Below are 18,599 nucleotides of genomic sequence, written 5' to 3'. Positions count from 1 at the left end.
TGGAACTTGGTCTTCGAGCCAGATGGCAGAAAGTTGCAACTCTGTACTCGCGATGGCGACGTGTGGATCACCAGCGTGGAGTTCGACATCCTTATCGATGATAACCAGGCTCTGTTGATTCCTTGTCTATTTATTAGCTCCTGAGCTTCTCACCGTTTATCCAGACGTGAACCTTGGAAAGTGATCCTCAACGGCGTCCCGGTTTAAGGAAATTATTTGTGAGAATCGAATCTGTGCGCTCGGAGATTGCGCAATTCCGGCAATCTTCCGTTGCTCACCGGGGTTTATGGAGTATCAGTGGGAAATACATAAGATCGTCCCGAAGACCCACCCGTGATGATGTTGATTATATTATCATCACACTTGACAACTTTGTATCCCTGGCAAGCAAATTGAAGCCCAGCATTTATTTGAGGCATGATTGGCTTAAAGTCTATACCTATGCTCTGATTTTGTTGAGCTTCTAATCCAACAAAATGCTAACCTCGGTACCGATGGCCTGTTTTCTTGTATTTTGAATTATTTAAACCACCCTGGCTACCCTGCCTTACAACCTGGAAATCACGCTATCCTCGGTTTCAAAGTCAATTAATGATCGCTCATTCAAGGGTAATCTACTCCATATCCCAAAGCTGTGACAAAACCAGTTGCTTACCCTGATGGTGCTAATAGAATGTTGAATAGGATGACTAATTACAAGATGTTTAATATGACTGAATTTCACCACTCTACATGGAATGTCATTTTTATCACAGCAGCAGCTATTTTAATCAGCTACATTACTATAGTCACAAGACTGAGATACCACCGCAGGGCAAAAATTGAGGCTCCATTTGGGCCTGGTAAGAGGAAATTGTCTAGTATGACCGTCAAAGAGGCACATTCAATTATTACCGAATTGCAAGAGCTTGAATTTCCTTACGCTTTTTCCAAGGCCCGGAAAATTGCCCTACTCAAGGTACGAAAGAGAAAAATAAACGCTAATTTAGGTCTCGCTAATCTGGTGTTTGCAACAACAGGCCGGAGGCATCCCAACTATGTCTAAGCTTTTTGCGGTCACAGGACAGAATAATAAAAGAAATGCGGGGAAAAGATCAGTCGATACCGAGATTCTCCTTACGCGAGTCTCAATCTCAGCCCAGAGATTCTGATCGCTATATGACAGCCGTCGCCAGAATGAATTACCTGTACGCAAAAGTCCTATCCAACTACGCGGGCTCCATTGATGCTGGTTGGGTAACATATTAAGCTTTCGATGCTCTTGCTGATTTTTAATATGACTAGTCATGACCGTTATAGACGTGCAAACAAGATAACTGATCAAGACCTCCTTCACACCTTGGGCGATGGCCTCGCTGAGATCCTCAACGTCATTGAAAGAGAGGAATGGCGCAACCTAACAGATGTTGAGAAATGTGCTCTTGGTATTTTCCATAAAAATCTTGGAATGGATATGGGAATACCTTTCGATCCACTCCCTTCACAAGCCGAAGGTTGGAAAGATGGTCTGCACTTCGGGCTGGAGTTACAAGAGTGGACTGTTGGCTATGAAGAAGAGGTTGCAAAACCCACAGCGACAAATGACCAGTATGTCAGGGTTTACGTTGACTCGGCATTATCATCACTCCCTAGCTTCGCGAGAAGCCTTGTACGACAAATGCTGGGTGCCGATCTGGATAATGTGATGCGAACTAGCCTCTGGTAAGAACCGCTCTTGATATCAGCATTTCAAACGGAGATATAATACAGTTACTAATAAAGAAAACCCAGTATTGAGTCCCCCAGTTTACCCTTCTCTCTAGTGCTCTCCGTTATCCGAAACCTGCGCAAATTATTGTTACGAAACCTGACCCTTCCTCGATCTGACTCGGCTGCTGTCAAATTGGTGCATGGGATACCAAATCCAGAAACAAACCTGTATAATTTTGAAAGAAAGGGACTTCAGCCATGGTATATAAAACCAACATTCTGGTCCAAATGGGGCCCAGGCTCGTTCATGGTCAGAGTCTTTGGGGGAAAGGTTCCAGGCTCACGCGGCGATCGTTACCAGCCACGGGGTTACGATTTAATGACCATCGGACCGGATCCACAGAAAGGGAGGGGAATAGAAGAGATGAAATCTGATATTGAGGCAATCAGAGCGAGAGGTGTAGCTACCTGTCCCTTTTCGCAAGCAAAAACAGGCGGCTTGAAGGGAGACTTCTGAGCAGTGAGATTGTATGTATATTCACGTGGAAAGGAATGATGATGCAGGATCTTCCAAATGATGCTCCAGTTATCGGATACACAAACATTTTATGGACCTTAGGTGCTGATGTGGCCAGAATTTTGTTATGCCATATCCTGAAACACCTCAAGAAAAGAGGCGGCGCGATTATTCATTTGGAGAAGCGAAGGATGTTAGAATTGAATTCGACTTATGTTTCCAAGGCAGAGAATGACCTTCAAAAACTGCCCATGGCCATGGCAGCCAAGAGGCTCCTATAAAAGTTTTAAAATTGGCTGAATGGCTGGTACTATTGAAGCATGCGCTACAAGGGTTGTGACTAGGGCAAGTGGCAAATGTGCCATGAAGCCCGTATTGTCTAATTGAAATATTCCAAATTTGTTATTCAAATTTACATCATAAATTTTTTCTTGAGCTACAGATTCCGAGATAAAAATTTGCTGTATTGTATATGGGATATGGCTCTATGGACGATGCACTGTGTTATGCAATGAAAGAATGTTGAGGAATAAATTCTTAAATGTTGGGCGTTGAGTTGCCGAGGTTGCGATGATTACAAAATCAGCGAATAACCTGGACTTGCCACACACTTCAACACATTCGATCCAATCGATACTGCACGTTAAATAAGCAATGCAAAACCAAGGTGATCTGCAACAGCCTTGTCGGACCTTAACTGGGGGTGTTAAATCGTTTGAGTCCAACTCACAGTCCCACTCAGACATGAAGCTCCGCCGATCAAAACGAGTCGGGCGCCCTCGTCTTGACGACAGTGGCGAAGCCATCCTCTCCGAAGATCGTCGCCGTCAGGTCCGTCGTGCCCAGCACACATATCGACAGAAGAAGCAGGCTGTTTTCCGAGATGCGACCGCCAGAGCCGAACAGCTCGAAGCGAGACTGCGCCTTACCGTGAAAGAGGTCACCGGGTTGTCCGAGGTGGTCAGAGAGGCACAGTTGCACATATCACATCCTGATCTCTTTGAGCGCCTGGAACGTCTGAATGAAATTGTCGCTGGTGGCGACAATTCGATTCACGCGGACTCACCAGATCGATCAACTCTGGTTGGGTCCGATAGCCAGGTGCAAAGACTCAATACACAAGATCACTATCCCAGTCAATGCATACTTCACCCTCCTCTACCTGGAAAGAACTACACATATGCATTTCGAGAAGCCCGGTTTGCTCGCCGATTACAAAGATACAGTCTTGAGTACGCGTATCGTCTTTTCACAGAGGCTCGGACTGATCCGCGAGAGATCTACCGTGTGTTCCGGCTTGTCCCCTGCGTGCAAGATCGGACTAAAACCCAGCCACGTTTCCTGCAGCTGTTGAAAGGTGGATGTATGGATTCTCTTGAGATTCCAAGTCTGCCATTTTACAATATTGGCGGCGCGGGCGCGCATTTTCCGGACCTCGACGAGAACGGGAACGCTATGTACCCGCCGAATAGTCGAACTCCACGGCGGGTTTTAGGTATATTTCCGCAGTATAATCTTACATCAACAGGAGCCGATGAGTCTTTGGAGACTTATGGGCTTGGAGGGGACTGGTTTGATAGCCGTGATGTCGAGGGCTATCTGAGACGTCATGGCGTGGACGTAGACAGTGGCTTGTTCCCTATGGCATACCTCTCTGATGTAGCAGAAAGAAGTGCCAATGACCGGCCATATATCTTGGACATGGAAGGGTTCTTTGCTCGTGAGTGCTCAATCATTCGCGATGGTTCACATGCTTATAGGTTCAGGTCTCCTCGCTGGACTCATTATACTCGGTCGCGCCCCGGGGTTCAGAAAGACGGAAGTTAGGCGTGCGTTACAAGCATCAATAAAGAGGCTTGAGATGAACTAGTAGGGAAGATATATGTCTTGTATTTCGACTTTTACCTCAGTGTCGATGCTGATTACAATATCCTGGAAATGGCCGACTGGGTATACGGCGGCAATACATTGGCCATAGCAGTCAGCGCTGCCTACTCGACAGTTGCAGCAGGAGCTCAACTTTATTCTATAAGCGGCCACTTCGTGCGCCCGGCCAGCCAATCTAACAAGCTCATCTGTCGTGTCGAGCGCGTCCGAGACTCGCGGATGTTCAAAACTCGACACCTTCGCGTGCTGCAGTCCGAGGGGAATTCCGAACAACTTTGCCTCATCGCCACAGCAGACTTCCACATAGACGAATGAGATGAAATGGTTATTTATTCTGCTCATCCGCAAGTTGAAGTCCCGTGTTCTTCAGAGGAAACGGAGGTAGAGAAAACTCTAGAATCAGGACTTTACAAGAACCTGGATAAATTCATTGAGGTTTGCCCACACAGTGCAGAAAAGAGCGGGAAGCAAGCCCCAGATCTTGTATCCGTTGATCGATTCCGGATCCATGGGCCTTTGTATACCGAGGCCGACCAAATTACTGCCCTTGCGTTCTACATGGACCGTGGCTTAACCTACATTCCAGCCAATAATGCCGGTTTTAGCTTGTTTCAGGCCAGTGCTTGTGCAACTTTCGACTCTGCGTTGCGGATCCCAACGCATGGGGTTGGTTTGCGGACCTGGCATATCAGCGAAAGACAGACATGTGGTGCGGGAAATGCGAGGGCACTGAGTGAAGGAAGGGTCTTCGATGCGAAGGGCCATTTACTGGCCAGTGTGACACAGAAAACTATTTTATGACCGAAGGGGGCTTCGAAGATTTGATTGTCTCATTTCACCTGACATTCTCTGAGACGACGGAAGATGCTCGAAAGACACTGTGTTGCATTACTCACCACGACGGTGCCCTGATCCATTTACCTGTATGTCAGTTGTCTAATAAGTCTTCGCTCAAAAATATTATCATGACAAAGTTTCCGGTCTGAAAGAATTCTAGCTGGTCTGATTGGATTCAGTTTTTCCGGTAAGCTCTTGAGCCAGCATTGCATTGACCTTGTGGCATTGTTTTGACCATTCGCCGAATCTGCCCTTTGGTCCTGCAGCGCAAGACAGATTGAATGACAAGATTCGCCCACTCCCACAAACCTTCAGCTGACTGAAGTATACCGGTCACGATTTCCTCTGAGAAGTCTGGAGAGCCCCGAAACAAGTTGGCCCTTTGTAGTTTCTGAGAGACGTATCTGTGGAGATCTTGCTTATTCTGGTCATAGGTGATTTCGATGTCTGTTACCCACTCTAGGGAGCGTTCTTCAAGGCTGCTGCACACTGAATCCCGACTCAGAAGTACCATTCGTACAGGTGGGGACTCTGTTATCTGGCTATCTGCTGTGTAGGACTTCTCGAGCAGACTAAGCAGCAATTCCTGCTATTCTGGATCTGCCTCATCGATCCCATCAATGATAAAGCACACTGAGACACCTGGTGCAGCCTCGGTGAAGAAATCCACCAAGAGCTTTCTCCATACTGCGTAGGTATCAGCTGGGTCCTCTTTTAGGCAGAAATCTTCCGCATATGGTGAAACTTGGTAGTTTTGTGGCTACATGCCAAGCGAGGGTCCAGAGACCTTTGTTCAAAGAGCACAGATCAACATTATTGTTCTTGAAAAAGAAGTGGGCGACAACAGGCGCATGTGGATTGACTTGCTTTGAGTTTGCGAGGTCAGTCATGATTTTGGATGCCAGATAGGACTTGCCGACGCCAGGACCGCCATGGAGCCATAGCAGAGGCTGAGAACTCTGCCACCAAGCCCGAATTCTGTCATCAATCCAGCGCCCTGACCCAAGTATCCGACTCTCATTGATTGCAGAGTGGACCTGGATAGATGCAGAAACGGGCTTCAATGCATCCTTCACTTTATTGAGCCTCTCCCGCTCATTTTTGTCGTCAGCCCTCTTGAGCAAATCCGTGGTGTTCTTTAATGCTTGAGTAGTGAGATTGAGATTCTGAGCAGAGACCATCTTATGTTCCAGGCTGGTTAACTCCTCCAGCTTACCCATAAGACCTCCTTGAAAATCTGCTCCATGACGTCCCCGCCCGACTAGTATACAATTTCGATGAATGAGGTTTTCAACCTGGTCAAGGGCGCACTCGAAACGTCGTTGGCGTAAAGTCATCTTGCCCTGACCTGCTAGAGGGAGAGAGGTGAAAATATCACTGCGGTCGAGTGTATTGCTGCTGATGGCTGGCTTATGGACCCACTCTTTATCTTTAAGGGCTCCGGCAAAAAATTTATGGAGGCCTGGTACTACGGCAGCGGAGACTAACTAGCGAAAGCAGCTATGTCTCCATATGGCTGGATTCCTGATGATTTAGCCCTTACCTGTCTAAGCTGCTTTATCGAGGCTATAGGTAATACAGATCGGCTAAAGCGTCGCGAAAGCGCTTTCTTATATTCGATGGTTATAGTGTGTATCTTACCCTCGAATTTCTATAGAAATGCGAGGTTAACTCTATTATACTATTCGTATTTCAACCGCATTTAACACATTTCTGTTGGCTACTTGACGGAAAGCCCTTTCTGAATTATAAACAGCAATTTCGGATGATGAACAATGATCTGGCTTTCTGGAGCGGCCTGCCGTATGGGGGATCAGATTTCCTCGCAATTATCGGGCCTATTCGTGAGAAAGCCTTAACGCAGCGAATTATTCGCGAATCCTTCAAGGATCGTGGAATTTAGCCGTTTGATGGAAGTAAAGTTGTTGAAAATCTTGCAAATCAATTAGAAATTCCTGATATAATCGCACCAGATAAACGGACATAGGGCCGGCATACACCATCACTATCACTATCACTACCACAAAAATCTCTCGTCTTCTATTATTGAAAACAGGTCTCTGAAATCTGTTGAAGCTCTCAAGAAGAACCAAGCGAAGATCACCAAGTACCTTGAGGATCTGTCAGGTAAGATGCAGCGAAATTCATCGCGGAGGAGCTTGCGATGACACAAGAATCGATTCGTCGCATTAGAGAAGCGCAGCTACCAGTACGTCGTAAATACACCAAGCGGCAGGTTGAACCTTTCAGCCAGACTAATATATTAAGCACACGCGATGCGAATCGGTCAATTACCGTCAGGAAGGCAGAAGAAAAGGCGAAGCAGGGGCGGAAGCTGGCCAAGCAGTTTGAGAAGGTTGATGGCTACGCGCCCCCACAGAGATCGGAGGGGAGTTTTCAACGGGCAATGCAGGCTGAGAGAGAGGGTAGAGAGGCAGGAGATAACTTTTTGTTGATAAATAGCTAATTCGTGGTGAAATTTACGATTTGGCTTCGAAAACTACAAAGAAACTGTTATTACGAAGAATGCATGGCGCACCCAAACCGCTGCCCGGTTTGGGTAGGCAGAAAGGCACAGATAGCATTTAGGCCTGGCCCGTTAAAGCCGCTAACAACTAGAAATGTTACCCTTGGTGCATTTTTAGTCTAGCTGTCTGATGCCTGATCCTCGGTAGGTGCCAACAAAGCAAAGTGACCCACATAATACCTAATCGGTGTTTAGCCTCAGCTTACCTTTCCTTCCTTTTTATCGGTCAGGCACTTCCCCAGTATTGCTCATGTTGACATCGCCGTACATCAGTTTCATGATGCCTGTAACTATGAGCACCCCTCCGGAAACCGATTTTCACTCGGTCTGGCAAGATGCTTGCGAGGATTACGCCAGACAAACCGGGATTGCCATCGGGGATGAGCGTTTTCCCAGAACGCAGGGACTTGAAGATCTATCCCGCCAGCTGGAGTATGAGAAGGACAACTTCGAGGATTTCCGGATGAAGAAACGGCCCCTATTCCATGCAATGCAAACTGTGCTGGTGCCATTTGAAGAATGGGGTGGATTGATTGCTGACGGCGTCGCTGTGGCGTTCCCACCAGCATCGTCAATTATGGGGGCGATGCTTCTTCTTGTCCGGGCGGCACGCAGAGTTAGCGATGCATTTGACGTGATTCTCGACCTTTTCCAAAACCTCGGGCACTTTGCCTTGCGACTAGAGTCATACAAGGGCATCGCTATGAGCAGCGGTATGAAAATGATCATTGTGAAAGTTTTGGTCAACTTCCTGAAAGTCTGCGCGGCGTCACATAATCTCTTGAACAAGGGCTCAGTCAAGGCAAGACTGTCTAAGTGGGGAAAGAATATCCTTGTTGAGGATTCATCCATCAAGGCTTTGCTGGATGACCTACAAGATCTAACCAGCGTGGAGCATATGATGGTCTCTGCCCACGGCCTCAATCTCACTCATCAAGCCCTGAAGAACACCCAAAAATTACTCGATCGAGACGAGCGGAAAACTGACGGTGAAAGGCTGGAGCGGATCAAAAGCGTCTTAGAGCCGGTACCTGCGTCTAGCCAGGTTTTATCGTCCGTCATACAGAACCGCTTACCGGGTTCTGGTTGCTGGGTCGAAGATAGGCTCCGATCATGGTGGCAGGGGCCCGAGCCGCTCCTCTGGATACACGGTGGCCCTGGTGTTGGCAAATCTCATTTGGCATCCAAAATTATCACTGATCTATCGAAGGAGTCACCTGCACCTACTGTGGCATGTTTCTTCTTCAAAAACAACGATGTCGACTTACGATCCTTAAATAAAGCCCTCCGAACACTTGCCTGGGAGGTGGCCACGCAGCAGCCTAGCTTTGCGGTCGAGGTCGAGCAATTCTGCTTAAAGGAAGAGCCAGGGAGTAACCATGCCCTATGGGCGAATCTATTCCTAAAGTACTTTACTCAGGGTTCCTCCGCCAACAAAACTTGCTTGATTATTGACGGAATCGACGAGGCTGAGCCACAGGAACAACAAATTCTCTTCAACTCTTTGAAAGAGGCCTTCTCGGAGGCACGCCTTGAAGTGCAGCCTGCTTCATTGCGAATCGTTTTGTTGAGCCGAGATTCAGTACGAAGTCTGCTCGAAGAGCATTCATTGGAGTGGGTCCCAGATATTGAAGTTGGTCATGTGCAAACCAAAGACGATCTTCACCAGTACGTTTCTCAGAAACTACGGAAGACCAAACTATTCCGAGGCTATCCAACCCTCCTTGAAGAAGTAATTCACGATATCAAACAGAAAGCCGAAGGCTTGTGGAGTGGGCTAATCTCGTCATCAAATCAGTCCTCCGTTGTCGCTCTAAAGAACAGATACGGAAGGTGATCGAAAAAATGCCTCAAGGTATCAGTGCTATGCTCCAACAAGAGCTGCAGCGCCTGGCTGCAGAATTATTCGGGCAGGATGAGTTATCTGATGGTGTGGTATCCGAGGGTGACAGTCCTGCTACACCAATAGCTCAGTTAAATGTGTTGCTCACTTTTGTTGCCTTGGCCCAGAAGCCTTTGACCATTGAGCAACTCAGTATTATCCTCAAGATTCTGCTCAAGGAGGAATATATGGGCCTCGAAGATGATCTTCGTACACTTTACTCTTCGTTGTTCTACGTCAGGCCGAGCAATGAACCAGACCCCCTTGAGGGTGAAGCAGTCGTTACACTCCGGCATGGTTCATTCTATGAGTTCTTCCTGACGGCTGGGAAATCTGGACCAATTCACGTCAACTTGGATCTGGCGGATGTGATGTTCTCATACGTCTGTCTCCACGCCCTGGATGAGAGCTGTGCACTTTTGTCAGAAAGATCCAGATTTGCTCTTATGCAATATGCTGAAGAGTTCTTGCCACTTCACCTAGGACGTTCTGACCCGGAGAAAGCTGGAGCCCTACAAGCAGACATCTCATACTTGCTTGTGGACGTGTTCAGCAGCGCGAAAGATGGAGAGTGGCTGATTACTCACGTGCACCTATTCGAGTGTGGAGCGTACGCTTCCTACCCAACGTGCTGGTTGTCGAATCTCGGTCGCTACTGGCTGGACGCTGGAGACCGTGCTACCGCAAATGAGCGAGCAGATCTTATACTCAACTGGTTACTTCCGGACGCGAAGCAGAAGTTCGTGTCTCATGCCCGGTCTGCGGCAATGACAAGCGATGCCTCCGCTTTTACTGTCCTTTGGTCCTTCAAGGTGGTGTACTGGACTCAGCGCTGGCTACAGCCAGAGGAAATTAATGTTGATGATGGGTTATCTGCTATTGTGCCTGCAATTTTGACGGTATACGATATTATGGCTAATGGATCAAAGGAATCCATTGCGGAAGAAGTCACATCAGCCCAGGAACCCTTGGAAGGAGGCATCATTGTGAAAGTGTCCGATGAGTTGATGAACTTCAATATGCCTGCTGGAATTATGGTGCCTGCGGAGCGACGTCAAGTTGAGCAGACACGTATGTGGCATACACGTGTGGCTCAGGCCCTGCTCGCGCGAAATTGTAGCGGGCACGCGATTGAGCATTTTCGAATTGCTCTCCGCGAAGACACGATCGGGCCAAAATTCACCACCCTATCGCTATATGTTATACAAAAAGACATGTCCCGTGCATATACAAAGCTCGCCATGCACAAGGAGGCCCTAGAACATCTCGAAATATCTGAAACTCTCCGCAATACCTTTAGGAAGGTTGACGACAGGCAGAATGATGGCACCACCCATGATCGTATCCGAGACATGCTTCACAAAGCGCAGAAGAAACACAATGCAAAGTTAACGGATGGCGCAATTGCGACAGCAGAGGAAGCCTGGAACCTCCTGTTATACACGCGAGATACCAACACTGATTACCTGATACGTCCGTTCTTCGAAATCTTCGTGGAGTTGAACCAATTTCATCATCTGCGGCCCGTGTTTGAATTTGCATACAGCTATTTCAAAGAGGCCGCGGAATCTGGAACTGCAACTGTATTCTCAGGGTTCGACAGCTTTATAGCGCACACTCTCACCCAGATACCACGTGTCATGTACAGAGTCCTCCATTGTGCCATCAATCAAACAGACCAAGAATATATCGATATCGCGACAAGAGCTCTTGCGAAAATCGACTTGGATGTTGCCAATGGGAGTCCCATGGAAGCCAAGTACCTTCTTTCAACTGCACTAGTTGAGAAAGGCTTCGTAGAGTCTGGAATACTGGGCTGGCACGACGTGGCTTCCCGTTCCACAGGGCCACTCGATCGGTGGGACAGGGCTGCCCAGATACTTTCTGTTTGCAAATTAGCTTCTCTGTGCCTAGAAGATGAGAGACCTATTTGTTGGAAGTGGCCTCAGTTAACATTGGATGGCAGCTTTGACTTCAGCGGCATCTCCTTACTTCTCTCCACGTGGTTCAGAAATCGTGGTGACTATGCAAGTGCCAGAGATACTCTCCGCTGGTGTGTGAAAGGGTGTCTTTCTTTGCTTACGGATGATGATCCTGCAAATGACACCGAGGCATACGTGGGACTCTTCAAGGTCTCTCTGCTTGCTACAGATAGCGACGCAGACCTCGAAGCAGCCTTGTACATGATAAAGCACGATACTGAACCGCGAATGCTGGTCTTCCATAATAGTGCTACCGCCTCGATCAAAGCCGACAGCGATTCGCAGATGGGTATTTTCGACGAACTTGGGACCTTGCATCTGACAGGGAATAAAATTGATTCTTTGGAAAGCGATAGCGATGATAGTTGGATAGACGATATCGCCTCTGTTGGCTTTGTGTCTGATCACTTGACTGAGTGTTCAAGCTGCAAGAGAGATATATCAAATCTGTATCACGGGTGGTTCTGTCGATCTTGTCCATTCTCTGCACTTTGCCAACGATGCTACAGGATATTGGAGTCGGACATTCTTCATCCATTTGCAGGTATTTGCAATCCTGAGCATCAGTTTTTCTTCACGGGCTCGCTTCTCCGTCCTTCTGAGCGTGTGCCCGAAGGGATGGTCCCTTTGATATCTTCTACAGGCGAGAAGCAGGACATTTGGGTTGAAGAGTGGAAAGACAGGCTTACAGAGAAGTGGGAGAGCACGGAATTTGCATTCCCCGATGATGGACTTTTGGCTTGGTGTATGCATGCTCTTCCTGAGCCGCAGAAGACACGGTGGGCTACGGTTTTCAAAGTGTAGCCGAGGAATGCGAATAACACTTAGGTTAGTACGAAATATTCTTTTCAAGTAAGTCTTCTGTGTCAGACATCTAAATTAAAAAGACCCCCCCCCCCCAATTGTAAACGATGTAAGGAGATTTCTGGATTTCTCAAGCTATCCATTCTGCTACCATTTGGGCCCGCAAATGTCGCAAAGAACTCATTCAATTCGCATCTTGCTTGGGTATCTCACTTGATGGTCTTGGCTACCTTCTTTCGAGGCACACAAGAATTTTGTCAGCGAAGGAGGCGGAAAGCGAATACGACAACTAAGAAAAATGGCATTCCTTGAATCAGGCCCCTGCTAAACTATGACTGGGCCAGAGGCTAACTACAGTACAGATTCTACTAAGAGAGTATAAGAAGCACGTTCCGCGGTTGGGTCATTGAACTCGCGCCTAAATTCGAACCAATTCTGCGAGGAGCTCAGGTACTCACAGAGATCAAGATACGTCGTAGCGCAGCAGGCAAAGGAAGTAGCAGCGTCCGACGAAATTAATTGCTTAAGGAGAATAAGAAGGAAGCTAAGATATAAGGCTAGATACACAGATGTAGGCGTGGATGCCTAGAGTGGTGCCGTAGGCATGAGGCATCTACGAATGGTAACAACACCAGTTCGTTACAAATTCAGAGCCTGTTGAGTATGAAAGTGTCCTATATGTCTCTAGTAAATCAGAATTGTGGTGCTCATCATGACATCAAAAATAAGTAGTACTAGTTTAGTCCCTACTGCGGCCACAGTTAGCTAGAGTGGTGGTCTTCGGTTGTGGGTCACCAAATGGGGAATAGCGAATAGCCCCGTATGTCACCTGACCTACAAAGAAAGCCTTCAGAATTACGGATGGAGAAGATAGTCCAGTCTTCACCCCAGTTTCTACTCCACGCTACTTTTCTTACCGCCCATCTCTAGTGGGTCTTATTCGATCGTTTTTAGTCTTGTGCTGTGTAGTGTAGCTGCGGCTATCACTACATCTACAAGGCCGAGGGAAAAGAATATGCTCTGGTCAATCGAAGGTAGTAAACCGTGGAGAAATATGGATGTTGAATATCAGATCTTTTCTGTATTTTCACAGTCGTTCATGAGTACTGTTGAGCAAGGCATTCAAGCCGATCGGTTATCCAGTGAAAGAGGAAGCACACTGGCACTAATGTAATATGAATAATTGATCTCTATATCTCTGAAGATAGGAGACTCGCAATACGAGTAAGGCTACAACGGTGTTGACGATGAATTTAATGGGATTCCCGAGGCAAGCTACAAGTTCTCTGATATTATACTCTGGGATCATGGTCTGGGCTGGCCTGATTTGTGTCGGTGACTTTCAATGGACACTTGACAATGAAGATGAACTTTCAAAGAGCCTTCGATGTACGTCACACTTTGTGGCTCATGTGCACTGGTCATTCAGTATTTATAGAAAACCTTCCAGAGCCCAAATGAGCTTAGTAGTGTGGGTACCATGGCTTTGGTATCTAGATTAGTCCTCGGCGGTGGATAAGCAAGTTTATTCTGCACTCAAAGGGCCCTCTACCCTTTTCAAAGAATAAGACTAGAATAATTCCTTCCAAGAAAACATTCTCTGTTCTCTTTACTTTACCAGATTTTCTAAGAACTGTTCCATTATCCCCGACAATGTCTAAATTATCTAACGATAGTCCTCCGCAATACGAATCAAACTATCAAAGCCAAGATAATATACTTATCACTGTCATTCAGAATGAAAAATCCTTCCGGGAATGGGCGCGAAAAATGGGGGATCTTGATCCTAGATTCGAGAAGTTTTTCGATAGCTCATTTGAAGGCGACTTGAGTTACCCAACAGGTTTGGAGTATGTACTTCAAGGGGGCCGACTACTTGATGAAATGACAGACTTATTCAAAGAGGCTACGAATATACTCGAGGAAAGAATAGCACACAGCCAGAACGAGCTCTATGATGCCATGAAAAAGCTTTCTGATACCGAGCTTGATCGTGTCTTTGCTTCTTCAAAGTTGGGCACAACATCGCATAGTCAACCTGAGCTGACTTGGAACCACAAGAACAATATAGACGGCCATGGAAACTTCAAATACAATTCATCGAGGGCACGGATGGTTTTCCACGCTATACAGGGGGTATGGAAACATCTCAAGGGCCGGCCAGTCTGAGACTCTTGGGATCTACAGTTTCCTGCGTGTCGCTTTTGTTTCTCTATGAGAGTCCTGATGAGGCACTACGAAGAGGGAAAAATAGCATATTGGTATTTGCTTCTGTGATATGTTTGTATCTTTCTTTATACCAATACCAAACCTCTACACTTTGTTATGTATTTCACCGTATTCTACAACAGCGAGAAAGAGGTTTGACGTTGTTCATTACTCATGACGAATTGCTCGTAGTATAATCCATCGGACATGAAGTAGTTGCAACCTTGACCAAGTCCTTAATATCTTATTAGATAGTTCACTAGTTCAATACCTTTCTACTAGGTTGCTTCATCTGTAGTAATTTTCCAAGGTTGGGGGTTCTGGAGTCGCGTCAAACTTATTACTAGGCACCGTATATACTACTTATTGTGCCACAAATGTAAATGACTACAAGATTCACCTTTCATGTAATTACAGAACTCACCTTTGAGGTAAGAAACGTTTACGACGAACGGTAAGATCTACGGATTAGCACGAGAAGAAAAGCCAAGAAAGCCACACAGTGCTCGCGAGCCACGCAAGCACACAGAGCAAGAATGCGATTGAAAAAATTCAGAAGAAAGAAAAATACAAAAAACAAAAAAAAAATACAAAGAACAAAATAAAAATACAAGAAAAATAAAAATACAAAAGGAATTAAAAATACAAACAAAATTTACAAAAAAAGTGTATCAAAAAACTTTGTCACATATCCAGTTTTCCCTTCATCTCACCTCGCTGAGGTTCTCGGAGAGAAGCAAAACCAGGGAAACGCCCAGAGGAACGCCTTGGTGCCCGAGGGGCTCACTCCCACCCCAATTTGCGCTTGACAAAGCGCCCAAGACCCCGGGCAGTACGGCCAGATTGCTGGGCGGTGTTGACAATGGCCTGGGCTTCGGTGGCCAGGGGGCGAGGCGGAGAAGGGGGAGGGGGGAGGGCCAGGGCGACCGGGGGAGACGAAAAGACCGGCGGGAGGGAGGCCGGACAGGGGGGGAGGGGGAGCGCGCGGGCAGTCGATACCCTTTGGGTATCGGTTGGTAGTCAAAGGCCAACAAGGCCGGCGAAACGGCGGGCGAGTCGGAGAGGGAGGGGGAGGGAGACAACCCAACAGAGCGGGCCTGCAGAGACAGGGCCGGGATATCGGCCTCCTTGGCCGGCTCCACCATGACCGGGAGTGGGCGGGACGTGTCGCCTGTAATACAATATATTGTTAGCACTGACGATATACTTAGGTATTATGACGGGCAAAGAGAAGGCTCCTGGGCCTAGCCTACCAGCACGTCTACTCCGCGCCCACTCCCAGGCCATGGTGGCTTGCGGATCAAAAGCCGCCGCAAGTTCGTAGAGGCTATATCACAAGATGTCAGTATTCTTCAAAAAGGATTCTCATCTGGGATTCTGTAGTTCACTTACGGGATGCCCTCTTCAGCCGTCTCTCTGTCCTTCTTTTCCTTCTTTTCCTTTCTTTCCTTCATCTTTGTTTTGATGAAGAGGGCGAGGGCGCCAAGGCAAGGCCGGCCGCGATGCCGATTCCGACATACCCACCGGGAGCGATCAAATCCCCCAGGGGTTTGGTGCTGGTGGTGGAGCTGGTGGTGGTGCTGGCGGTGGTGCTGGTGGTGGTGCTCGCGGTGGTACCGGTGGTGGTGATGATGGCGGTGGTGGTGATGATGGCGGTGGTGGTGATGATGGCGGTGATGGTGATGGTGTCAGGGGCACCGGGGAGAAGTACAGTCGTTTGGACTATAGTAGACATTTCGCGAGCGTTGAAGGAGAGAAAATGTCTGAGGTCTGCGAGACTTTTTCTCTCCTTCAATGCTGTCGCGTCGACTGAGCAGGAGCAGGGTCGCGCCTTCCTTTATGGGAAGCCACATAGAAGACATCGCCTCTGAATACGTTCTACTTTTCACCCAATGAGAAACTACTCGTTGCCACGTACTTAGATTGATAAATTCATACTTGGTGAACGACTTCCGGTGAACATGATGCTTCAGCCCGACGATGGAGGGTTCTTATTTGCATTCACGCAGAGCTACAAGTTGGTAATTTGGAGTCCGAAGACTTTTAAAAAGGAGCTGACTTTAGGAAGACCCTCCAACAGCTCTATCAAAGAAGTTGCTTTCTTCCTAGATGGCAAGCAGGTTGCGTCGGTACATGAAAATGGTAACATAATGGTTTGGAACATTGACTCTATAACTGAGACCTCTCGGGTGACAAAAGCTTCTGGAAAGCACGACTTTGAATTTCGACATGGCAAGATTCAGCGACTTGCGTACGGATCATCGCTCTATCGAAGGCTTCGCTCTGTGTATGATTATTTTAACCGACCAATTTCGATTGATAGAATGCCTCGGTTGAATGGTGCTGGGAATTCGGGACAAACTCGCTTTCTATCGAGAGATGGAAATTGGATGGTCACGTTGACAACCGCCAGTACAGGCTCAGCCTGGAACACCAGAACAGGTACGAAGACCTTTGACTTCTATGATTCGATGTTATTTCCCTTCCAGAGTTCTGTTGAATTTCTACCAGGCTGTAACACAATCGTGATACTTGGTCATGAGAAAATCCAATTTTGGAACATGGACAGTGGTACCAGAGGCGACGAAATCAAGAATAAAAATGGCTTTGCTGGCTTGAAATTTTCCTCTTCCCGTTCGGGCAGTCTTCTGGTATATTTCTCTTGGAAATATCAGAACAGTATTTATCTGCGTTGTTTGCAAGCCTGGAAGATTTCCGAAGCACGTGTCATCTCGAGCTTTGAAATACCGTTACGTCCCGGAAATATTCCATATACCTTGGCCTTTGCCCCAGATGAAGAATTTTATGCTGCATGGGGGGGATACTATGCCTGGTGTCGAAATAAGATCTCTTTAAACTGGCGTTCAACTGCACGAAAGAAAGATCGATCACGTTAGAGCTATCGAATTTTCCTCGGGCAGCCGACGGCTCATGATCATTGCTAGGAGGAAACCAGTTAACACAACTGTTATATTTGGAATCTCGAAGACGGTCATATTCAGAGCATCCACCAGGGAATCGATCATGATGAATTGCCCTTAAGTTTATTCTCATTCTCACAAGATGGGAGTTTGCTTGCCGTCTTTAGTTTTCATCGGGTCTATGTATACAACCTCGCGACATTAGCTTTGGTAAGGACCATAGAGGCCGGTCTGCCATCAAAGATATTTGGAATCTCCTCGTCCAAAAAAGAGATAATTACAAGACTTGGGGTGTTTTCGATAATTCATGATAAGTCTTCCGTGCTTTCGGGACTTCACTTCACTGGTTCATGGATCCAGCAGGATGGTATTGATATATTGATACCTTGGCAATACCACCTGATTATCAACCCTTTTTGGTGGCAGTCAATGGGGATACTATCACCTTTTTTGATTCACAGAATGGTCCTTTCTTTTTCAATTTTCAAATAAGAGTGAAGGAAAGCAGGGAATGAAGAACAGGATGGGTTTGAACAATGTGATTCTATGACTCTTCATACATCTGAAGGCCACTTGAAGTGGTTCCAAGATTGTTTATATATTTTCCAAGGTTTTCGAGGTCTTTCCTACTTCAAGTTCAAGTTGTAGTAGCCCATCTAATGCTCAGGTGGGCGCGTTTCAAAATTCACGACCCAACCCATCATCTACTAGTAGCATCTGCAGAATATACAACCTTGGAAGGAAATTGTATAGGCTTCATTTTTTTTTTCTCGAGGCGTAATTTGAAATCCTAGATTTTGGTAGATTTATGAACCATGGTCATCGATGCATTATGACTTGGGGATTGTGCAGAGAGTTGATCTTTGACGACCTGAAATAGCTCACTGGCTCAGGCATCAGTAGAATTCCGATTGAAACACTTGTTGAAAATGAAAGCAGCCTTGCCTGAAGTCACACACAATCAATGATGATACTACGCAACAGCAGAAAATGATGTTTTTCTTATCCCGTAACCTTTTAGACTGAGGAGATCAAGCCAAAAAGGTGCTTCGAAATTGGGCTTAGATCAACTTTCACTGGCCCTTTGCCGTCTATGTAGGCAGTTGCTCGCCAGGTCCCGAGAGTGGACAACGGAGGCACGCGACTGCAAACAATTGTATATGGCAATAACCAGGATGATCGTCACGCACGGGCCTTAAAATGCACGAAAATGAGAGGTTTTCTATTCAGGGGTACCTGCTAGACAGCGAACTCCCCCCCCCTTCCGATTAATTAGTTGGTATTACGGAGAAAGACTTAGAATGTAGACGTGCACGACTTCAGAAGACCTCGATCGCCAAATATC

The 18,599-nt window shown here is 46.9% G+C and overlaps 10 protein-coding genes across 10 annotated transcripts; 9 read left to right on the top strand and 1 right to left on the bottom strand.

Annotated features, from left to right (window-relative positions):
* Window positions 1-673: 673 nt before the first annotated feature.
* N7509_004271 (uncharacterized protein) lies at window positions 674-1,151 on the top strand (the record flags this gene model as incomplete). The annotated part of the gene is made up of 2 exons (XM_056628908.1): window positions 674-958; window positions 990-1,151. 2 exons carry the CDS (start codon window positions 674-676, stop codon window positions 1,149-1,151), a joined length of 447 nt encoding a protein of 148 aa, XP_056491642.1.
* A 25-nt stretch (window positions 1,152-1,176) lies between these two features.
* Window positions 1,177-2,206, top strand: N7509_004270 (uncharacterized protein; the record flags this gene model as incomplete). The annotated part of the gene is made up of 3 exons (XM_056628907.1): window positions 1,177-1,187; window positions 1,285-1,701; window positions 1,771-2,206. The coding sequence occupies 3 exons, from the start codon at window positions 1,177-1,179 to the stop codon at window positions 2,204-2,206; spliced, it is 864 nt and encodes a 287-aa protein (XP_056491641.1).
* A 654-nt stretch (window positions 2,207-2,860) lies between these two features.
* N7509_004269 (uncharacterized protein) lies at window positions 2,861-4,033 on the top strand (the record flags this gene model as incomplete). The annotated part of the gene is made up of 1 exon (XM_056628906.1): window positions 2,861-4,033. The coding sequence occupies one exon, from the start codon at window positions 2,861-2,863 to the stop codon at window positions 4,031-4,033; it is 1,173 nt and encodes a 390-aa protein (XP_056491640.1).
* A 111-nt stretch (window positions 4,034-4,144) lies between these two features.
* On the top strand, window positions 4,145-4,408 carry N7509_004268 (Thioesterase/thiol ester dehydrase-isomerase; the record flags this gene model as incomplete). The annotated part of the gene is made up of 1 exon (XM_056628905.1): window positions 4,145-4,408. The coding sequence occupies one exon, from the start codon at window positions 4,145-4,147 to the stop codon at window positions 4,406-4,408; it is 264 nt and encodes an 87-aa protein (XP_056491639.1).
* Window positions 4,409-4,414: 6 nt separating this feature from the next.
* Window positions 4,415-4,894, top strand: N7509_004267 (acyl-CoA thioesterase; the record flags this gene model as incomplete). The annotated part of the gene is made up of 1 exon (XM_056628904.1): window positions 4,415-4,894. One exon carries the CDS (start codon window positions 4,415-4,417, stop codon window positions 4,892-4,894), a length of 480 nt encoding a protein of 159 aa, XP_056491638.1.
* Window positions 4,895-5,519: 625 nt separating this feature from the next.
* Window positions 5,520-6,267, bottom strand: N7509_004266 (uncharacterized protein; the record flags this gene model as incomplete). The annotated part of the gene is made up of 2 exons (XM_056628903.1): window positions 5,520-5,674; window positions 5,718-6,267. 2 exons carry the CDS (start codon window positions 6,265-6,267, stop codon window positions 5,520-5,522), a joined length of 705 nt encoding a protein of 234 aa, XP_056491637.1.
* Window positions 6,268-6,432: 165 nt separating this feature from the next.
* On the top strand, window positions 6,433-6,833 carry N7509_004265 (transposase; the record flags this gene model as incomplete). The annotated part of the gene is made up of 2 exons (XM_056628902.1): window positions 6,433-6,558; window positions 6,588-6,833. The coding sequence occupies 2 exons, from the start codon at window positions 6,433-6,435 to the stop codon at window positions 6,831-6,833; spliced, it is 372 nt and encodes a 123-aa protein (XP_056491636.1).
* Window positions 6,834-7,737: 904 nt separating this feature from the next.
* Window positions 7,738-12,125, top strand: N7509_004264 (NACHT domain protein; the record flags this gene model as incomplete). Its single annotated transcript, XM_056628901.1, has 2 exons — window positions 7,738-9,125; window positions 9,191-12,125. The coding sequence occupies 2 exons, from the start codon at window positions 7,738-7,740 to the stop codon at window positions 12,123-12,125; spliced, it is 4,323 nt and encodes a 1,440-aa protein (XP_056491635.1).
* A 3,493-nt stretch (window positions 12,126-15,618) lies between these two features.
* On the top strand, window positions 15,619-16,146 carry N7509_004263 (uncharacterized protein; the record flags this gene model as incomplete). The annotated part of the gene is made up of 2 exons (XM_056628900.1): window positions 15,619-15,649; window positions 15,821-16,146. 2 exons carry the CDS (start codon window positions 15,619-15,621, stop codon window positions 16,144-16,146), a joined length of 357 nt encoding a protein of 118 aa, XP_056491634.1.
* A 148-nt stretch (window positions 16,147-16,294) lies between these two features.
* On the top strand, window positions 16,295-17,230 carry N7509_004262 (WD40 repeat domain-containing protein; the record flags this gene model as incomplete). Its single annotated transcript, XM_056628899.1, has 1 exon — window positions 16,295-17,230. The coding sequence occupies one exon, from the start codon at window positions 16,295-16,297 to the stop codon at window positions 17,228-17,230; it is 936 nt and encodes a 311-aa protein (XP_056491633.1).
* Between the last annotated feature and the right edge of the window lie 1,369 nt (window positions 17,231-18,599).

The sequence above is a fragment of the Penicillium cosmopolitanum genome (assembly GCF_028827165.1).
Source record: "Penicillium cosmopolitanum strain IBT 29677 chromosome Unknown utg000005l:1.0-4006212.0:1.0-4009387.0, whole genome shotgun sequence".
Lineage (NCBI taxonomy): Eukaryota > Fungi > Ascomycota > Eurotiomycetes > Eurotiales > Aspergillaceae > Penicillium > Penicillium cosmopolitanum.
Note: the sequence above shows the minus strand (reverse complement) of the source record. Positions and strands in the feature narration are given on the sequence as shown.